The 18,767-nt window shown below is 40.2% G+C and overlaps 1 protein-coding gene across 2 annotated transcripts in view; it reads right to left on the bottom strand.

Annotated features, from left to right (window-relative positions):
* tns1b (tensin 1b) overlaps window positions 1-18,562 on the bottom strand; it is a 229,136-nt gene extending 210,574 nt beyond the window's left edge. The window contains exon 1 of one of the 2 annotated variants that reach the window (XM_036569578.1): window positions 18,258-18,562. In XM_036569578.1, the coding sequence (XP_036425471.1) occupies window positions 18,258-18,272 (15 nt within the window). In that variant the 5' untranslated portion in view covers window positions 18,273-18,562. Of the gene's footprint in view, window positions 1-2,088; window positions 2,185-18,257 lie in introns of those variants that run through there. The other variant, XM_036569561.1, reaches the window with a different exon arrangement.
* Between the last annotated feature and the right edge of the window lie 205 nt (window positions 18,563-18,767).

Genomic DNA, 18,767 nt, shown 5'->3' on the forward strand with positions numbered 1-18,767 from the left:
AATAAATATTGTCATATTGTCCAGCCCTACTTTTACCCCTGTTACAATACCAGTTGACTATTTCACGTTATGATTTGAGTTGACTTGGACACTTTCATTGGCCCAGAGTGCAAGAAGGCTCTGGTTTCAGCATAACTCCAGCCTTGTGTATCCTCCATTTTGCATTTCCTTGTTTATTCTCTCACCTATTGTCAGTACTGGGCAGATGCATTTTTGCTTATGTAATTGTATATGGATAAACATGCAATCCATTTACACTTGTGTTAAAAGTGGTCAAGATCTGTCTCTGACCACCTCTGAATGTGATTTGAGAGATCTGATCATGATCTGATCACAATGCATCCTGTGGGTGATCTGGCTTTTCATGTGGTCAAGAGAAAACCAAACTTGACCCAATCACCAAAAACTCATGTTGACTTAAGGTTTAAACAGGCCCATTTTCCTCATTGCTACTAATTAAACTGAATTTATAACAAAGTTCTCAGCTTACACACAACCATGCTCCCACTGCTATCAAAACACAGAGCGGCTTGAGAATGGCCAGAGTGCAGAAGACAATATAAGGCTTATCCTGGGCTTGGCCCAATGCCTTATTCACCATATCCTCAAAAAATCCACTAGTGTCTCTGTTCGAACATTGATAAGCATATGGTAAGCACTGGCCTTGAGGGTATGAGGGGATGGCACGCATGCAAAGAACTCTGAAGTGCCCATCTACCATACATTGTCTCCACTCCACTCCTGGAGGAGACAACAGCACAATGGGCAAATAGAGCACCAGCACAGTGATCCAAAGCTGCCCTGAAGAGAAGGGAGGGTGCTGAACCAACACTGAGAAGCACAGATAAGGCTATGGACCCCAGAGAAGACCTAAGACTACAGCTGCTGCAACTGATCCACACAACACTGCTGAGTGGCTGATCTCTATCAGTGAAGCTATTCTGTACTGTTTAGCATAACTGTTTAATAAAGTGAGCCATTCTGTAATCATGACAACACATCTGTCACCTTAAACCCACAGTTAGATGTATAAATATTTACATTCAACAATAAAATGTATAACATACGACGGTTTATATTTATCCCAGTGTTATGACATCCACAGAACTGATGAATTGATGTCTAAACATGATTAGCCGTCCTAACATTTATGAAATACCACCAAAAATTATAAATACAATTATTTTTATTCAATGTTTCACATTGTGCACTTCACTAAATGCAGTTAAACAGGCCTAGTCATGCTGTGTTTTTAATGAAACATGTAGTTGGTCGCTGTTTTTTTTTTCAGTACTGATTATATACAAATTATATACAAAGTATGATACAAAGGACAACAATAACAATAAATATCATTATATTGCCCACCCCTAAGAAATTATACAGTAGGCCTTTAACCATGGGTCTTTCACTTCCCATTCATACAAACCTAAGCACGTTACTGATCCTGCACTTTCGTTTAACACATCCATCCTCAACTAGCCTCTAGTGTAGTCTACAGTGTTGGCTAGTAATATCTTGGTCTGTTATTTGAAGACATATCTGCTTATCTCCTTCTCTTACCTGTATCTCCTTTCTCACATTCAGTCGCTTAAGCTTACAAATGACACTCTGCGACTACCAGCCCAAATCGAATCAACATACAGGCGCACAGACATAACACAGTCCAACTAATGATGATATACACCCACACCATAGTGCACACTGCCACACAAACACAGTCTTGCAGCATAAAACTTCCTTATGGGCAAAGCTGTAGGTTATAGTTCAAACTGATCTATAAACTGCAACCAAAGTAAAATGGTCAAAACATTTTATTGACAATAAAATAGTAATAAAATAAAATATATTTTGTTATCATATTTGGTAACTTATCTGAAAAAAGAACAAGGTAGGGAACAAGGTAGACACAAGGTACGCATTTTAGGACTAAGGTAAAATTATAAAAAAAAAAAATAAAATGAGAAATTAGCTGAAATAGAGGCACCATTTTTGCTGAGTATGAAATTTGCGATGCTCAACATGGCATCTCAACTGACAGAGCCTCTCAGGTAAATATATGCTCTGTTGGAACAGGTGGAGGCTTACCTTCTCATTCCTAGAAACCTTCAGAGGGAAAAAACAGAAGAATAGAAACTTCCACCAGTTGAAGAGTGCAGCCAAGCACCAGTTCAGACGGGCCATGTCTGCCACACACCAAGCTTTTCTTTTTCCGTCCTAGGAATCCCAAGACGCAGGGCACGACTGAACTACTCCACCACTGCTTCAGCAATAAAGGGTCCAGCATCTGTGAACCAAACTGGACACTATCCACTAAACCCCTGCTGCGGCTGTGAGCATCCTGCACAGGGACCCTACTGCTCCACCACTGGCTACTGCAGCGTGAGGAGTGTCAGGAGGAGGAGGGAGGGGAGAGAGTGACTGAAAAATGGAGAGAGAGAGAGTAATGAAGGGGGGCAGGGACAATGAAGAGGGTGCAATAAAGAAGTGAGAGCCCCCATCAGCAAACGAAGAAGGCTTGAGACATCAGTGGAAGACCATGAGGACATATATGAGCTGAGTGGAGAAGGTGATATGTAAGTCAGAGAGGAACCCGTGGGTCACTTCAAATCCTTCCATGTCAACAGAGGCTTTCAATTTATTATGTATGCTAATAGCAACGTATCTATAGATACATACATGGAAGCGTTGTGCTCCTGGCTGACGTTGGCTTTGGAGGCGTAGCTTTGCAGATGGTCACACGCGAAGGCTCATGGTAGCATGCGCTCTCCAACAAAGGGACTAAATGTTGTTGTTTGATGTTGTTAGTTATACTTATGTGTGTTTTATGTGTTGTTATGTGTCGGGGAAACGTGTGGGTTTCGTGTGTGAGGAGGGAGGTCACTGTCAGGGTGAAGTCACTGGCTAGAGGTGACCTCCCCCTTGAGTTCAGTATTCTTTATGTACTGCTTTCTGCCAGTGTGTTCAATAAATAGCACTTCTTGCAGCAGATGGGGACGATGGGGATGATGCGCCGAGGCTCAATGGGGAACACGGCCTGGCTCAATGGCAGGGCGAGACTGGGGACCAGAGCAAGCGCAGAAGGCCCAACGAAGGGCTGGCGCAAGTGGACAAACTCGACATGGTGTTGCACGACAGTGGGGCTGGCAGCCTTATATATATATATATAGATACACAGTGGTGTGAAAAAGTGTTTGCCCCCTTCCTGATTTCTTATTCTTTTGCATGTTTGTCACACTTAAATATTTCAGATCACCAAACAAATTTAAATATTAGACAAAGATAACACAAGTAAACACAAAATGCAGTTTATAAATGAAGGTCTTTATTATTAAGGGAAAAAGAAATCCAAACCTACAGGGCCCTGTGTGAAAAAGTGATTGCCCCCTCCATTAAAACATAAATTAACTGTGGTTTATCACATCTTTGGAAAGCTGAGTTCAATTTCCCTAGCCACACCCAGGCCTGATTACTGCCACACCTGTTCTCAATCAAGAAATCACTTAAATAGGACCTGCCTGACAAAGTGAAGTAGACCAAAAGATCCTCAAAAGCTAGACATCATGCTGCGATCCAAAGAAATTCAGGAACAAATGAGAAACAAAGTAAATGAGATCTATCAGCCTGGAAAAGGTTATAAAGCCATTTCTGTGTGACTCCAGCGACACACAGTGAGAGCCATTATCCACAAATGGCGAAAACATGGAACAGTGGTGAACCTTCCCAAGAGTGGCCAGCCGACCAAAATTACCCCAAGAGCGCAGCAATGACTCATCCAAGCGGTCACAAAAGACCCCACAACAACATCCAAAGAACTGCAGGCCTCACTTGCCTCAGTTAAGGTCAGTGTTCCTGACTCCACCATAAGAAAGAGACTGGGCTTTTTGGAAGGTGTATGTCCCATTACATCTGGCATAGACATAACACAGCATTTCAGAAAAGGAACATCATACCAACAGTAAAATATGGTGGTGGTAGTGTGATGGTCTGGGGCTGTTTTGCTGCTTCAGGGCCTGGAAGACTTGCTGTGGTAAATGGAACCATGAATTCTACCTGTCTACCAAAGAATCCTGAAGGAGAATGTCCGGCCATCTGTTCGTGACCTCAAGCTGAAACGCACTTGGGTTCTGCAGCAGGACAATGATCCAAAACACACCAGCAAGTCCACCTCTGAATGGCTTAAGAAAAACAAAATTAAGACTTTGGAGTGGGCTAGTCAAAGTCCTGACCTGAATCTGATTAAGATGCTGTGGCATGACCTTAAAAAGGCGGTTTATGCTCAGAAACCCTCCAATGTGGCTGAATTACAACAATTTTGCAAAGACGAGGGGCCAAAATTACTCCACAGCGCTGTAAAAGATTCATTGCCAGTTATCACAAACGCTTGATTGCAGTTGTTGCTGCTAAGGGTGGCCCAACCAGTTATTACGTTTAGGGGGCAATCACTTTTTCACACAGGGCCCTGTAGGTTTGGATTTCTTTTTCCTTTAATAATAAAGACCTTCATTTATAAACTGCATTTTGTGTTTACTTGTGTTATCTTTGTCTAATATTTAAATTTGTTTGGTGATCTGAAACATTTAAGTGTGACAAACATGCAAAAGAATAAGAAATCAGAAAGGGGGCAAACACTTTTTCACACCACTGTATATACCTATATATATATATATATATATATATATATATATATATACACACACACACATTTAATTACTAATGATATTACGATTGCTGATGATCATCAATAAGTTCACAGAAAACATCACATTTTCCATGTCTATGGCAAGCAACAAGTCAAAATTTCATACCATACTATCCAAATAGAGTCTTCAAGAGCAAAAAAGAGAAACATTCTTTAATTGAGATGGACAAGGGCTTTCTGTGCTGCTTGTCCTTGGTCCCCAGAGAGCTCTCAGTCAGTCTGAGTAAAAGCTCTTATTAAGACTAAGAGACTACACAATCCCCGCAGGCCGATATTGACCATCTCATAGATGTTATGCCTGCTTCAAGACAGAGGAGGAGAAGTGGATTACAGACTACAGAAGTGACTGGAATATTAAAATCCACAGGCCCATTTGGCCCCTTACTGATCATCAAAATGATTTTCTTTTGCAAACAGAATTCTACAAAGGTCATAAAACAAACATATGCACATGCACAACATCTGCATTGTCAATCTAAAGCAATTAGTGTTAAAGGGCAAAACCAACAAAATGACCATCAAAAGCACAAAATGTGACAGAAATATGATCTAAAACGTTATTACAAAAGCAATTCACATAAAACAGTAACTTCTGCTTTTAATTTGATGACCAAAGTGAAGAACTACACAGAATGTAACAGTCTAAACACCTCTTTTTCAAACTGATCCAGCAAATCTCAGAAACAGTATTTACAGATGTATAGCAGGATGCAAAGTGCAGTGAATGAATATGGTTCAGTAAAACTAGCAGCATTGCCTTTGCCTACATTTGAGATTTACTACGAAATTTAAAATTTACTACTGGACTTTTCAGTTAAGACTATTATTAGTCTGGCTCAACCCTCAAAACTGCATATATGCCAATGATGAGGCTGAAGTAAGTTCTCTTATGCTGGAAGATGTTCTTTTTTTTCTAAAATCAGATCCAATTGAATCAAAATGTTCTTTCATATAGGATCAATTGTGGGCCACATATATGTAAATGTATATGCATTATATATATATATATATATATCTGGGCATCGTCATTTCTCTGTTTCTGACATAACAAGTACCTGTTAACAAGCTTTCAGTGCTTTGTCATTCCCTGGCCTTACAGGAACATTTAAGTTTTGCAAGATATTTTAATGATGATGTTCCAGTATGCCCTGCCAGACTGTTCAGTCATGCTCTGCATTAGAAGCATTCGGGCGACCTTGGGAGGGATATACCCCTGGTTCCTCATCGCCTTGCTGAAGCCCTGCTTGAATGACATTCAACTTGAGGCATGGATTTAAATCTGTATGATGAATTCATTTCACATGGTAATTAGCTTTTTAGCCAAATACAATAAGTTGAAAAGAACTTGACATTGAGGTGCAGCCATATTCAGATACTCTTTAAGGCAAGACTAATTAATTTAAAAATTGCTTAAGATTTTATTTGACAACATATCATAGATTCAATATTCAACTTATTAATAATAAGACATCCTTAAGTGTAATCAAAACATATAAGAATGTACAAAATAATGGAAACATGAAAGCTTATACTTATTGGCCATTACTTATTGGTACCATTAAGGTACACTTGTAGGCATGTAGGCATGTAATTACTGACTGTATCCCATCTATCAATGCACAATTTATTCCCTGTCCAGCAACAGAAAGGGACCACCACAGGTCCTGTGCTGATTTTCTTTGGGTTATGGACCATAGCACAGCAGTGATACCTGTATGTCACTGTATTTGCTGTGAATGCTGTACAGTGGAGCACATCTGATCTATTTTGTTGGCTCTGAAAAGATTGCTGTAGGTGAACTGCCCCAGCATTCTTCCCCCTTGCTGACAGCTCTCAGTCTTCTCTGTATGACAATACATGACAATATATCATCAAAGTGATACCACATGAGTTTGTCAAAGAACAGTTCTTTTATTATAATTCGGTAAAAGCTATAATTGTAGTGTACTGCCATCTTTAATTTGGCCATGAAACTGTAATTCATCTAGTGGGAATCAATACAATTGCATGTATCACATAAACTTTACTGTCTGAGAGTTTGTGGCGGCTTAGCTTAGTGCTTAGCCATCTTCTCTGTAGCCATTTCTCCTGAGGCCATTTGAAACAACCAGTCCCGCCTGATGAATGAGAGCTGAGACATATTTTTATTGTTTTCCTGAAACAAAACTGTTTTTCAGTCTGAGACATGATGATGTGGTTGGTTAGGTACAATTATTAATAAACAGTTATGTTTATGAGTAGGAATATGACTGCATTGCTGTGATTTGCATGAATCAATAAATAAAAAATGCTTTTAAAAACTGGCAGCTAACTCTATTACCCATTACTGGGCACAGGCCTATGATTCAGTATAATTGGAATGTTTTGCTTAACTGCCAGAATGCTGCTATGTCTTCCACCGTACACATATGAGAGAAAGCCTGGGTTTGTATAAAAACATTTGTCATTGACTGTGCATAACAGTCTAAACACAACTGACTCTCCATGTTTTTCTTTTAATCTGTGTGTGCTTCTTGTAAAAAATGTGATGATTTAAAAAAAAATAAGAATTTTAATGGAGCTGAGGATGTGTGTTCCTCTTAAATGCCATAGTCCACTTCATTAATCTCCTCTCCAGACTATTAAACACTACTTGCGTCTATCATATTACACAGCTGGTTGGGGAGATGACATGCACCTGCGATCAAACCCCATTCATCTTCTGCATGAGTGCCTGTTTTATAGTACAGAGCAGAACCAGGTGCCTTTGCCATGAAGTTCAGAGTGGTGGGCTTGGGGGTGGGAATGTCTGGGTCTGGCTAAGACTCCTTTGGATCTGCTGTAACATGCTGCAGCCTCTGTAAGCCTCAGACAATAGCTAAGAGACAGATTTTTGGAAAGCTTTGTGACGAGGTGTGACTAATTCAGCAGTAGCCTTCAGACGGGAGTGGCTGCAGGAGATAGAGAAGCTTTGGATCTGTGCCAATGGCAGTGCCAGCAACACCAAAGCCATGAACAATCTACGTACTGTAAAGAATGAGGAGATATAGAAAGAGAAAATCTGGATAAAACAACAGAAACACCAGCAAGTGTGTAAATAATGAGACACTAGAGGGCCATAAAGCTGACCTAGAACATTCAGTGTGCCATTAAACGGCCCATATCCTAAACTTTTCTTGTATTTTATTTTTTCCCCTGAGGTCCATTTTTGATGTTTGTGTGGTTTTATGCACCAAAAACAGTCGTAATTCATTTTTATATGACCATTTTTTAACTTGTCTTTATCCCTTACAATTAAACAGTCTGTTTTTGTTACTGTGCCTTTAAGACTGACATATGTAAATAATCTGTGATCTGACTGGCTGACCTGTATTGTGCCTCATTTAAAAAGCAACACAGGCTGAAACACTGCTTAAAACTTCAACAGGAATGGGTGGGGGTGTAGGCTGAATAAGAAGATATATGTAAATGAATTGGTTTTTGTGACATCACAAAAATAACATATTCAAAATGGACTATTTTGCAGCTTATTCTCCTTATATGGAATGGGGGAGTAAACAGTACATTTAAAAACTTTGACATGTTTACATACTACATCAAACTCATTTCATAAACTGAGGATAATGAGTTTTTTCATGATATGGACGCTTTAAGGAACTCAAAAAGTAGACAAAGCACAAAATGTCTATTAGCTTGAGATGACTCTCCCTGGTCCCAGCAGACCACTCTGCCGAATTGGTTACACACCAAAAGCGGCTCAATAAATTTTCCATCAGAGGAGGCTCTGGAGAGTCATCAATCAAGTGCCATCACTTTGGTCAGTCTCTGCATGTGTTGGTCATGAAATCATACAGGCTATGGTTCTTTCCGTTGTAAACGGAAATGAAAAGAGTCTGTGCAGTAAAACATGAGTGAGCTCTGGGAGTGGGGGGAGAGAGTCCTGCTCTGGGTGGATCTCTATCCTGTTTTCCTGGCCTCCACTGGCTTTCAGGAAACGCAGTGCACTTTCAGCCAAACGATGGGAGAAAAAATGGACAGACTGTTATCTTTTGTAATGGCTGGAGAATGTGACCTGACCGATGGATCATACCTGAGGACGTGAAAGACAGCGTTAACACTGCATGACATCTCTGAGACACGCCAAGCACAGACCAGCCAACACTTCTCAACAAGACCGTTTCAGACAGTAACAGACATGAAACTGATACGGAGACAGGCTGCGGAAAGCATGCGCTTCCTGCCCAGCAGGAGCAAAATAAAGCTTTACCGCTTCATTTTTAACTCTGTTTAGGTGGAACAGGCCTTTTCTGGGAAATGTCTGAGCATGAGGTGCAGCCATTGTTTCAGGGTCATTGTTTGGAGGAGAAAGGGAGGAAAATGGATGCTGATGTTTTGAGAAGCATCCAGGAACAGAGGCTGCAGCTTTTGCTTACTGTCAACCTCGACATCACTTTGTCTTTGGAATATCAAGGCCATGCAGTCCCTCTTATGACGTACATCGAAGTTCACGTCTCTGAGACAGAAAATTTGGCTAAGAAATGAGACCCTTCATTTTTTATGTACCTGAGTATAAAGTTACTATAGCCAACATCAAGCATCAGACAGAGGGGAATAAAGACCCCTGGGATTGGACTGTGAAGCAGTGGAAGTGTGATTTCTGGAGTGATGGAGCTCCACCTAAAACCTTGGGGATAAGTTGGAGAGGCATTTGTGATCCACAACTAATTGTGCAACTGCTGAATGCAATCAAATCCTCACAACAATGTTCCAACATCTAGTGTAAAGCCTTCCCAGAAGAGTAGAAGCTGTTATGGCAGCATAAGGGGAACAACCTCCCTATTAATACACATGAACACTGTGAGAAAGTGCTGGGGACCATCTAATAGCCCATATGAAAGGAGTCTGTGCAGTAAAACATGATTGAGCTCCAGTAAGTGGGGGGAGCGAGTCCTGCTCTAGGTGGATCTCTATCCTTTTCCTTGGATCAGCTGTATCAGCACTCGGTGATGTATTGTCTATACAATTGTACCAGAATTAGTGTCACATATTGATTTTCAGTTGTAGCCGTAGTGACGGATAATGAGCATTAGATCTATGCCAACATTCTATAGCAGTGTCCCCACTGCAAAGCTGTCTGTTTACTTTTTGCATTTGATTTTGTGCTCTTTACTCATGGTGTCCAGGACCGGACAGTTAACTGCAAGGGATGTCATTTGCTGGGGGCTTCAGACTGTTTTGAAAGAATAGTTTAAAATACATAAAAATGTGGTTAACATTGTGGTTAACATTTACAAACCAATGTAAGGTTCTTATTGGTGTAATTTTAAGAGAAGCAAAAGAGAAAAAAACAGTCTAAAGGTTAAAAAAGCTGTGGTAGGTTTAAGACCTGTTTTTAGCATGGAGTCAGGAAATACAGGTTCTAAGAATGTAATAATTTTAATACAGTTTCAAAAAATAAAACCACTATAATGTTCATGAAAGTGTACCAAAATATGTAACTGTATTGATGATTTCCTGCTATGTTGCCCCTTAGCTGCTAAAAGTCTGTGTTTTGGTAATTACAACTTTTATGCTACACACTGATTTTCAGACACATTACCTTCAAAATAACAATTCAAAACTGCTCACCATGTGGCCATGAGGGACAGGGATGCAGCCTCACATCCTGTGCTAAAATGCAGGGGTGTGGCTAAATTAAGGCTCCACCTATGGACTCAAACTCTTGTGTTACGGTAGTGACATGAAAACATGGAACAGCAATTTTTATTCAAAAATTTGTCATTATATAAGTTATTATAAATCTATATCTTTCAACTCCACTTTAAAAGTAAATCAAAAAGATCATTTAACCCCTTAAAATCCCAAGCTTATTACACACTAAGGCTTATTATTCAGCAACTACAGGGACTTCAGTGCAAATTAGCTGAGCTATTATCAGATTATAGAAGTGTGTAATAAATCTTTGGGCCTGCCGGTGGACTCTGGCCATTTAAGGAGTTAAAAAACACACTGAAAATAGAAATAGATCATAACATAATACTTGTAAATATACAAAGTCTGAATATTTAATTGTTTTTTTCAATTCAGTATTTTTTTACTGTTAGAACGCAGTTTGAACTAATACAGTAGAATGGTCCTTATATCAATGTGCATGTAAAAATAAGTACACCCACTTTAGTACTTTAGGATTGCTGTGTGCAAAGTTATTGGTATTATCATTGTTATTTTCTATTTGCACTGTTATTGCTGATATTATTGATGTTAATAACAATAATGTTGATTATTTAATCTCAAATAAGGCATTTAATGGCTGTTAAAATATTGCACTCAAATTTACATTCATTTCTACCAGACAGATATGGCAAAGACGAAGCTGATGAATAATAAAACTGTGTGAGCATTCATTTTACGATCAGATTTGACTGCCCGCAATTTTGATGAATAAGAGCCAATATCGTTACTGCTGCAATGTAGCACAATTGTCCTTTTAATTAAAATGTGATCCACTCAGACATGAGGTAAGGGATATGGGGTTAAGCTGCATCAGCACTGCAGTTCACTCAAAGAGAGGATGTGGGGGTGTGTCTGTGCTTAGTGAAATTAGATTTTTCCCTGTGTGTGTGCACGTGTGGCTGCGTTGTACTTGAAGGTTTTTCCTAGACCACATCATGCCACAAACCAGCGCTATGCTCAGAGTCAGATAACTAACCTGCCTTAAAATAAACAGAAAAAGCCATGCATGCTGACTTTCCCAGGCACGTTTTCTGTGCATGCAGCAACAAGGAGAGTAAAAAAGCAGCTTGCTGAGATCTTATTTTCTCCCATAATTCAGCTGTCAATACAAGCACACTGAGGTCTGGCAGGGTTTCGATGACATCATGTGGTGCGTTTGCACCATAAATGCACACACTTAAGCTGGTTAAGTACTCCCAAATGAGCCCGGCACAACCGTTTTATTTCATTCTGAGGTCTGTAAAAAGCACAAGATAAATCTCAGTTTTCAGAGCAATAAAAAGCGAATGCTTATGAGGGGGATGACATTAAACATGAGCTAGACAACCATGTGTGCAGCTCAATGCAAAGTCTTTATTCTCTTAATTGCAACTATGGAAAGCTTCCACACAGCACAGGTGATTAATGACAGCACTTAGCCTTTTGATCCATAAAGCCATTTTGAGAATTCAACTGTCAATAAATCTATACGAAGGGTGTGACAACTTTAAAAGACCAAAACTGCAAAACAAACACCTATGGTCTTGTGTCGTGGTAACCATGATATCACTACCCCCACCTCACCCCGCAAAACCCCAACCTGCTGCCACTACTCCTGGTGCAGCCAGTTGAGCTCTCACTACATTACTAATGTAATAAAACGTATTTTTCATTTCACAATCTCAGTATTCTATTTTAAGTTAGGGTGAGCTGTATAGTATGTTCTTTAGTGTTCTTCTCTTTAGCGTTCCAGATTGTTGGTAACTTAACAAAACTCAGAAATGTTTTTCCCGTTCCTTCTCAGTCACCCCACCCCTCCAAAAAAACCCTGAAGTATGACCTGAACTGTGGCTCAAAAATCGAGGCCTGAACTGATAGTGGATTCGGAAAATCGCAATACCCCTAATCTATAGACATAGCACAGATCGTAAATCTCCTCTGTGTCATAACGACGTAACTCGTGCTTTACATGCCCTGCACTTTCCGCTCTGGATATGATGTCACATAAAGGTTAAGAAGATTGCCATTTGTAAGATGGAGAGCACGTACATACAGATACCTATTACCAGAGAACCAGCTCTGCTATTACTGCATAACCCTCAGATATCAAGCTGAAAAACAGTTTCACCACGAACAATTCAAGCTTGAAATGGTTGCATGTAGAACTCATAGTTCTACACAGAACCTTTTTTTGTACTAAAGAACCCTTGAAAAACATTCATCCATCCTTTTTAAGAGTGTATGGGTTCAAAACACCAGTAAAACTGGCCAATACTGATACCAGCAAGCTAATAAACACCCATTTCACAACCTCAGTGGTCTCTTTATCTGTCACAAAACACACCTGAATGCGCAGTTTAACAAGTTCCTCCTCGTACAAAACTATCGCCTTAAAATTAAAGCGTTAAAATTCTTTCGTTAGGGCAGGAAAGTGTGACTGCAATTCTGAACCACTAGAGGCATACTTCTAAGGAGCAGATAATGCAGGTCTGAAAGTGAGGGTCTGTACAAATACTACAGCATCACAAATAGTGATCCAAATGGTGTCCATTGAAACCCTGGTTATTTACAACATACTTAGGGCCTAAGCTCAGCTAAGAATCAAAGCAAAAACTGCCCTCTATTACTGTTATAAGAGCGGCATGAACCTGCTCATTTAAATAAACACAAGCCTTAAAAAAAAGTTCTGGCCAGTTCTGTGGCCTTAGTCAAGTGAAGCGGTAGAGGAAGCAGAGTGTGTAGAGGAGGAAGAGGCACAGAAAAAGAAGAGGGATTAACAGAAGCAGCCTGGACTGCACTGGTCACTGAATGAGGCTTTAATTGGGCATCTTTTGTCCCCAAATTGGACATCTCTGTGTGGCCTTTAAGGGGCCCGTACAAAGCCTGACAGAGATGAAAAAACAGGGTAGAATATCCTCTCCACCTCCCCTTGCCCAGGATCTCTGGTGCCAGAGTCTTATCAAAGCACTGGGATGGCTCTCTGAGGACCCTTCCTCTAGCTACCTGAACAGAGCCCCTTAAAGCACAGTGAATAGAGACTAATAAGAGAGACTGCAGGAAATCAACCATTCAAGCTTATGCAGAGTCATGCAGTCTGAGGAAGTAGCAGAAACCCGCACTATCAACTGAGGAATGCAGGAACCTGAGAAAGGGCCTTTAGGAACATATAAGACAGACGTGCGGTCAACTGTAAATTAAGGTTGCACCAACATAGAATCTCTGGGCTGATATTGATAACTGATAGGCTGAGTTAGAATTCTAACCATGGATCACTGAATAATCTTGCACAGTCATAACAGAGACACCAGACTTGATAATTATTAGAAGCATTACTTTATGTGAATATTTTATTGGATACTTATTTCTGTCTGGAAGTCAAACCTGTAATCTTGTCTGTGTGGGGTGCTAATATACACTATTCCAGGGGTACTCAGCTAAAACTTGCGAAGGTCCAATTACATTAAATTTTTTGTTTACAAATGTCTATATTAGCAAACATAACTAAAAAGAAAAGTCTTCAAAATCTCTCTAAGAACATTTGTCCATTGAAAAAAAAATACTGTATTATCATAAGGTAAAATAAATTAATTACAAAGAATTCAATTCAAAATTAAGTTAAATTCAATTAAAATTTTCAAAAAAATTATAATGGCTATTCTTAACGAGCATTTCGTGCTCTTGCACTGTCAGGGAATGGACAACCACTCTGAAGGATCTTCCGTGTTAAGCTTTGGGTTTACTTTGTTCCTCAGTGGCACTTAACGTTTGGACTCTGAACCGTTGAGACAAACTTGAAATGGGGAGAAAAACTCAGTTCTCTCTCCATTTGTTTTTAGAATTCTGTTATCATCGTTGACTTTCTATTTTTAACAAGTGGTGTTATTGCTTTACACCTCAGACCATATATAGTCTACAAAATCTACAAAAATATAGGAAATTGTTCTCTTTCTGGCTTCTCTCCCTGTAGCTAGTCTCTATTCTGATGTTAGTTATTTACATAAACGCAATCAGATTTGACAAACCACAATACAAGACTGCTGCATATGCCATGCTGATTCATTTTTATGTATTCTGAAAAACGACCATTTCTGACATCCACTAATCAGCTTTGTTGCAGAAAATATTTCAAGTACTCAGTTGGGTCCACTGTAATACTCTACTGGGACTCTGCTGGGTCCATATCCAGAACGCAGTCTTCCAGTGACCTCTGCACCATACAATCCATTTAAGCCAACAGTGATACCTTGATTTTAACTTTGATTCTTGAACAATACTTTTTTTGATATATAATTTTAAATTACAAACGAAAAGAGCAATTACTAACTAAACAGAAATGAGTATGAGGTAGTAAACGTTGATATATTTAACCATTTAGGTACTGAATGGAACTTTTTGACACTTGGTAGTATTGAAGTAATTCGGCTGGAACCATAGAAGTACTGAATTTCAATACTCAGTCCTACACAAATGCGTCAGTACTTGCACAAAAATGAGCTGCTAAATTATCGGTCTCAATTATTGGCTGTAGTTCCAAAAGCAGACCAACAATAACATTTACATTTTCCCATTTATCAGTGAATAATATATTGACCACCGAACCAACTCAAAATCCTGCATTCTGAATCAATGTCTTTAATAATTTCCCAGCTGCAGAAGCCCGAAAAGCTTGCAGGGCCATAGAGGGTCAGACATACTCGACTCCCAGGCTTTCCTGCAATCATCTACTTTTTAATGAACACTCAGTGCTCAGTCCTCTCAGCTGAGAGAAAGGGCCGAGGCGATGAAAAGCCATTAAGGAGATCGGCCAGTAAAGACCTTGTATCCCTCTTCCATTGTTAAGTGAGCCAAGGGGGGCCTCACAATGGGAACCAATGAAGTGTTTGAAGTGCTAAGTTATTTACACTGCATGTTCAAGATACAGCTACTAACTTGTGTCACTGAAATGGTTCAAATCTGATATAAAGATACTAACTGCCACTTTCATAGTTATTAAATGTGCATTTTCATGTGTTCCATAGTCACTTTGCCTTACATTACAATATTGGTACATATTCATCTCTACATGGCTGTCACAGGAACACTTTAAGTGACACTCTCATTACCTTGCAATAGAAACAGAGCAGTGCCACAATGACAGGGACAGAATCTCCACACTATAGAACTCTGACTATGTGACTAAGGGGGTATTACACAACCACACTTGAGCCAATGCCAGCAACACTTTGGCGATTACTTTCACTATTCTTATGTAACTAAGATCTAAAGCATACCAGAATGTATCGCGTTGGTGAGCAAAAAAAGTGATGCTGCACATTTGTTTTTTTCATGTTACACATAAAAAGCTCATTGCATTTGTTTGACTTTCATCAACTGTCTTTTAGGACCGAACAAAGCAGGAAGCTCCCTCACAGCAGAGGAAACAGACAATGTCCCTTTCACTATCTCTCATCCAAAAGCTATTTCAAAGGTCACTGCTTTGGCCGGCTGCTCTGCAATGGAGTTCAGTGACCATGCAGCAGTGCTTGTTATTTTGATCCACAATCTGTTTCCACAGAGCTCAGTGCTAAGTAGCAGAACCTCAAGCCAAACCCGGCTGTGGAGACACGCCTCAATTAGGCAGCCACGCTTCACTTACAGGCCCCTATAGCTGGAACAGTGCATAAAGATGACTCCCAAAAGCTAAATGGACCCCCTGAATGACCTGCAGACACTGTGACCAAGAATTCTAAGCATTCTCAACACAAAGCCATCAAGATACTTCAAAACAGCCTGGCCAAAGCCAACCATGGCATTTTCAAAGCCCTCACCATTTCAGGGTTCTGTCTCGGCCTCTTTGTCCTGGTCTGTCATCCTAACCTTTGTCAGACCTTGTTCTGACTAAGGCATGTTGAGGGATGTTCATAGCTAAAAAGGACATCATGAGCAGCAATCATTACAGTCTTGCTGTCAGGAGTGGCTATAAAATAACTGCACTCTTTCCAAAAGCTTGAGAACAGAACAAGCCAAGCAACTTCCTTCAGGCATGCGTCCTCTAATGTACCTCCAAATTCAATCAGGGACTTTGTTAAGTGCTTTCTGCTTTTTTGCTTATACTTTTCAAATCTAGTTGAAACAGACATTAAAATACAAATATCTCAAGAGCTTCACTGAATAAAGGGAATCTCCTGCAGTGCTAGACAGTGAGCTAAAAAGGTGCTTTGGGTACAGTTATATATACTTTGGATATATATACACAGTGGATATAGTGTAAGTCTTTCTAATCTTTCTCCAAACACCAAGTTAAAAAGGTCAGTGAAGCAGCAGAACATGATACAATGCTAAATATTGCTAGAAACTTCACAATTAGAGATGGCACAACCTGATTCTGAGGACCCATATCAGGCCAATATCAGCAAAAAATGCTGGGTCAGTATGCATGGACTGGAAGAAAAATCAATGAATCTGATTCAATCCTGTAACAAATCCACCCTGAAACAGCACTAACTCACATTGATGTTGTTAGCAGTGTACTTCTTCCTTTGGGGTAGCAGATTGTTTGAGTAGTTTGACCCTGAGAGCCTACTTTTCGATGTTCATCTTATATGCTTCAATTAAAAATAGCTCCTTTTATTTTATTAAAAATTGCTAATTTTTAAAGATATCATTGATTAATACTCAAGGTTTCAGTATCAGGATTGGAAAGGGAAAAGTGATCTGGTGCCACTCACAACAGTTAACCAAATGTCAAAATCATCTATACCCTACAATCTGAGCAATGACATGATTGGGGGGCCACATTTTTTTTTATGTGTAAAGCAAATACCGTGCCCCTTTACGTAAGATCATTTAGCAATAAGAAACAAGGCAACAATTTATAGTGTTGCATGCAAAAAATACAAAACAGTTTGAGCCATTTACTTCTATAATGATCCAACCCTATTGCACTTTTGGAATGTGTTAAATGATTCTTTCTACTCAGCTCATTTGTTCTGCCAAAATGTTCAGCGAACCCCTTTTTTCTAGAGAACATAATTAGCAAATGAGAAGAAACTCAAATTACCCTTGCTATGCAAGGCAACAAACAGCCATCTCATCTCTGTGATGGGATGGAATTCAGCTATTTAACTGGTCACGAAAAGTTCTCTAACTCTCTTGCATAAGACACAACTCAATATGGGAACCGTGGCAACATCATGCTTACTAAGCTAAGCGCATCAGCCCAGTCATCAGCGTGTCCCCAGGCGAAGCCCTCCAGACTTTCTGTTCCCTCCGAGAAAGAAGACATAAACAAAACAATTCAAGAGAGTTCTTACAAACTGCCTGCCTTTGATTGGTCGGCTTAGTAAATAGGCGGCCTGCCACCAGTGTGCACTTCATTGAAGAGGCATTCCACAGAACACCTCATCTACAAGTCGGGGCTTGGAGCTATTTGACAGCACTTTTGTCTTCCGTCACATGGGATAAAACCTCAGTGTAGACCTAAAAGCACTGCCTCAGGGGCTGAACCACTTACAGCCTACATGTTATGTGTGTCAAGATATCATCATCACAAAGTCATTTCCCATATATTATTCCATCTGTTGCCCTCTGTTTTGGAGTTAGTAAGAAAAGCCCCTCATAACAAGTGAGAAGATACTTCATGTCTGTTTTCAGACTACAAAAAGGAAAAGAACAGACATCTTACTTTGAGTAAGATACATTCAAAATTTCCAACAGCATATTTTCCATTCCTGAGATGTATCTGTAATGCAGCAGGTTACGTTGCGTAATCCTCGCCTTATCTTTTGGCATATCCGGTGCCTGAAAGCAGTCGCTCATTTGGGACGAGACTCTTCATATCCCTGAGGTTCCTGAGGAGGGCAACAACGGTTAGCAGAAGACTCACCAGCCAAAGGGACATCGCACTTCCCGTTCAGATGGTCCTGCCGAGCCTTCGTCTCCTGACGCCTTGATCTGAAGCAACCCTGGGTGTCAGTCAGGTCCAAACACAGCACTGGCTGGGCTAGGCTTATGCAGACACTGCCATAGTCTTGCTCCCTCTCCACGACAGCACACAGTGAGAACGAGAGCCTGGCAGTCTGGGCTTTGTCCTGACATATTTCCTGAGTTGCATTGTTAGCAGTGGAAAGGAAATACACACACACACGTTTCTGTGGGATTCTCCTGGGGGAGCCGATGGGGCAGTGTGCAGTGTACACGGACCAGGCATTGTTATTCTTCCCTTCACGTTTTTCGGAGGTCAAAGTTTAACCTGAGCCTCGCTAAAGGCTCCAGTCTAGACTCAGATTCTTAACTTCCTTGTTGATCATTGACAGAGGTTTAAAAGCACCCTGGCTAGACCATGTCTATCCCACTGGTCTGGATTATTACATGAGCAGGAGGCCTCCGTTATTTA

This window comes from Colossoma macropomum, unplaced genomic scaffold, assembly GCF_904425465.1.
Source record: "Colossoma macropomum unplaced genomic scaffold, Colossoma_macropomum, whole genome shotgun sequence".
NCBI lineage: Eukaryota > Metazoa > Chordata > Actinopteri > Characiformes > Serrasalmidae > Colossoma > Colossoma macropomum.